Below are 4,053 nucleotides of genomic sequence, written 5' to 3' on the forward strand. Positions count from 1 at the left end.
GATGTGTGGGGAGAGAGAGAGAGAGAGAGAGAGAGAGAGAGAGAGAGAGAGAGAGAGAGAGAAAAAGAGAGAGAGAGAGAGAGAGAGAGAGAGAGAGAGAGAGAGAGAGAGAGAGAGAGAGAGAGAGAGATAGAGAGACAGAGAGAGACAGACAGAGAGAGAGAAAAACAGAGAGAAAGAGAGACAGAGAGACAGCGAGAGAGAGAGACAGAGACAGAGAGAGACAGAGGGAGAGTGGTTGGTTATTGAGCAAGGCTCGGCTACGCCGCGCGTCTGGCGGCGGCAATGCTTACCCTTAAGCAGTGTGAGCGGCGTCAGCTCCTGTCCGCTGTGGATGCGGTACTGCGATGAGCCCTGCGACCGCTTCTCCTTCCTCCGCAGCGACTTCTTCGAAAACGGGTCGATCTTGTCGACGAACGTTCCCGAAGACATGATCACACGGCGCGCTGTTCGAACGTTCCGCTAGCTGCAGTGTCGGCGTCGTCGGGCGAGGCGGGGGATGTTCGGGGCGTTCCTCAGAATGTTTGGTTTTTCCAGCCTCAGCCTCGTCGGGTCCGGCCAGATCTCGAAAATCGCTGCTCGTTCCGCGCGGTTGGAAGGTTCATTATTCGTTGTGGTTCACGTACGTGTGCGGTTCTTCGTGAGTTTGCGAACAACAAGTTTCTTTGGAAGTTCTCCGAACGAGCATTCGCACGTGCCTTCACGGGTCTGCTACAATCCTGGTCAGTGCTGCAACTTCATCGTTCTGCAAAATTGAACCAACGCAGTTTTTTTTAAACTTTAAAACGGATCGTACATGCACGGACGTATAAATTGGAGACCTCCATGCGCGCTAAATAATAAACATGCATGCATGCACACCACACATATATATATATGCACACACACACACATACATTAACACGTACACCACACACATAAGCACACACGTACGAACGCACGCGCGCACACACACCCGCATGCACACTCAAGCACACACGCACGCACACCCACATACACACAGCCATGCACACCTGAAAACACACACGCACGGGCACCTCGCACACATGCACAGACACATGCACAGACACATGCACACACCACACTCACGCATGCACGCAACGCGTACACGTGTACATACGTACGCATGTACATCGGGCGACAGGCAGTCTACTCTTTTTTATAACTGTAGGTAGTATTCGATATACTCCCTACTTCGCAGAGTTACAGCCGTGTACAAGACATGTACAGTCACACACGTACCCGTAGCTAAATTTAGCTCTCAACCTGATAACCCGAGGGGACCTGACATTCAAGATATATGTGACCCGCTCCAGCATAATACGGACTAAGTCGCAAGTCATTGTTTTGAGTAAGGCCAAACAAAAAAATAGGTGTGTTTCCTTTTGCATCGAAAACAAAAGTAGGGTAGGTAGGTAGGGATTTCTTAAATTTTTTTAAATTTTGTTTATTCTTCGGTTCCTAATATCCCTCTGATGCATGCTATAAAGTGGTGTATAGGTAGGGATAAGTTAGTAAGCAAGTCCAGAACGTGCTTGTTGTAAAAAATCAAAAGTTTTGTCTGTCAGATTCCAAATTTTTTTGGGGGGGGGGGAAGTTTAGGGTCGGCCCTAATAATCTAGGGACGGTCGGTCAACCGGAAACACACCAATTTTTTTGTTTGACCTAATGAGCACGCACACATGTCAATGCTGAAAATGGCCTACCTGGACAAAAATGAGATTTTTACAAAAATAAGTTCCTAAGTGCATATTTAATCCGGATATATAAGTTCAGATATCTCTAGATTATTATGGTCATTTTTAATTTAAAAAAATAAAAAATTTTGAATGGCCCCTGACCGCTCATCCCCGACTGGCCCCCTTACCCGGAACGCTTTATCTCAAAAGCTGCATATTCCGAAATAAGTCGGTTTCCGATCTTCAAATTGCTGTAGATCGGTCAATTCTTTAGATATAGCCAAATATTATATATCATTTTAAAGGTAATTAAATGATCTATTCAGATATGCACATAACTCAATTTGTAGAATTTCCTACTTAATCCTGGTTTTGCTGGATCGGGTCACATGTGTCCGTAACACGGTAACGTTGACATTTGTTGTGATTCGCCCAATAAATTCGCCACCAGCATCATTGCCAATTTACAGCACAAAGCTAGCAATGCATACATGTATTGAATCGAACCTGAAAAAGCTCCTGACACGTGGCTCGATTATTCATGGAACTAAGTCTAGAATTTTTTCAGCTCCACGAGTAGAGCTCTCTAAGAGCTTGATTATTAGAACCTTGCCACACTTGCCAGCTCGGTTCAGTTTCGGCAGTGGCAAGAAATCAATGCGAAACTCTCTCAGAGAGAGAGTGCCAATTTAATTACAGATGAATTACACTGGACAAATTGTACAGCTACGCAACTACTGGTACAGATTCCGATTGCTATACACAGCCATGCAGCCTCACCCTTGCTTACCCCATATCATTATCAATATGAAATGCAGATAACACAGATTTGGTTTTCATGTTAGTTCATACTCTCGCTACGTGCACACAGGACTTTAGCCCTTGGCCAGCCGACGATGACAAGAAATCAATGCGCAAAAAATAGATAACGAGAACTCGGGCAAATCGCATATCTGTTGATTTACTTTTCATTTTAAAGTTCGAATGCGATAATCTGGCGAGATAATTGGAACAATGGATACTGCCAATGCTGCTGTACCTACGCTTCAATTATAAACACAAGAGCCGCAGAGCGACTGGGCTCATCTGAGGTCTGTTGCTACGGTTATAAACGTAACATTTCAGTCGTGCGTAGTGACACCTTTGTTAGGCGCAGATATGCAGATACGCAGTTGCGTCCACATCATTTCAACAAACATTTTTATTATTGCAGAGAGAGAGCGAGAGAGAGGAAGAGAAAGAGGGGGCGAGAGAGAAAGAGAGAGAGAGAGAGAGAGAGAGAGAGAGAGAGAGAGAGAGAGAGAGTTTGCCAAGTATCGCCAAAAGAACACTACACGTGCATATACCAAATGAATCAGTATATCGTCCCCTTCTTGTAACCATCAGTGCGCTACGATGCGCTGGTACTTACGGGGTTACAGCGACTTTTTGGAGACGAAGTGCAACAAAATTTATGAATTCGCCGCCATGTTTGCTATCATTCCGACGTGTGATCTAAAATCGCGCAATGGATCCGAACAAGCGAAATTAAACGATCTGCGGTCCTCATGTAAACCACCCCAACATCCGAGAACATGTCATCTAAGTTTTTACAAATGGCCCAGACATTTGTGAACATCGTTTCACTTGCTTTGGTGTGTAATTGCCCGTGAGACGCCATCGTACTATTTCTGTAGTATTTTCTAGCGAGTCTTTTTCGTTTCGGGTTTCGCGTGCCTCGCTAAACATGGCGGGTAAAGCCGACTGGAAAGTTGATATGCTGTGAGAATTAGCAGATTATAACCGTGAATTAAGAGATACATTCTAGTTTAGAAGCAGGAAAAACTGTGAGTTAACGTTCATATTTCAACAACAAGGCAAGTCAAAGTGTGGCTAATAGAATAGTTTATTTGAGATATACAGAAGTTATTCACTAGATCTGCCAGAGGTGATAGTTTTTTGTATGGAAGGGTGTCAGCTGTATAGACAATCCGTCGGCACAGACCTGGTCGGGCTACTTTGCTTTTGATAAAGATCACTATAGTATGGAGCTAGTCTAGAAGACATGACCCATTGTGTATTGTATTGTAGACATGAAGTATTGTGGGACATGTCTTCTAGACTAGGGCCAGCGTCATGCGTTGTCAACTCATGACTGAATGTGAAACTATGTCCCGAGACCCCCACCCCAATCTTCTCCAAGAAACGTTCACACATTTCATACCGTTTTAATTTTAGTGCTTGTCTAAGAAGCATAATCTGTGGCTTACACAACCATATGGCCCGCATTTCTGGTTTTAGCACCCTGGATTAGTTTAGCACTATATGGCCGAACTATATACACCTGGATCTCAAACTAGGATGAGCAGTACGCATACAAGTTTCATGTCAATTC

The 4,053-nt window shown here is 44.5% G+C and overlaps 1 protein-coding gene across 1 annotated transcript in view; it reads right to left on the reverse strand.

Moving 5' to 3' along the window:
• LOC106805042 (serine/threonine-protein phosphatase 2A 56 kDa regulatory subunit epsilon isoform-like) overlaps window positions 1–4,053 on the reverse strand; it is a gene marked incomplete in the record, with an annotated part of 59,909 nt that overhangs the window by 50,863 nt on the left and 4,993 nt on the right. Inside the window, 1 exon segment of the mRNA XM_014806511.1 lies at window positions 294–745. Within this exon segment, the coding sequence (XP_014661997.1) occupies window positions 294–432 (139 nt within the window).

The sequence above is a fragment of the Priapulus caudatus genome, unplaced genomic scaffold, assembly GCF_000485595.1.
Source record: "Priapulus caudatus unplaced genomic scaffold, Priapulus_caudatus-5.0.1 Scaffold97, whole genome shotgun sequence".
Taxonomy (NCBI): Eukaryota; Metazoa; Priapulida; class Priapulimorpha; order Priapulimorphida; family Priapulidae; genus Priapulus; species Priapulus caudatus.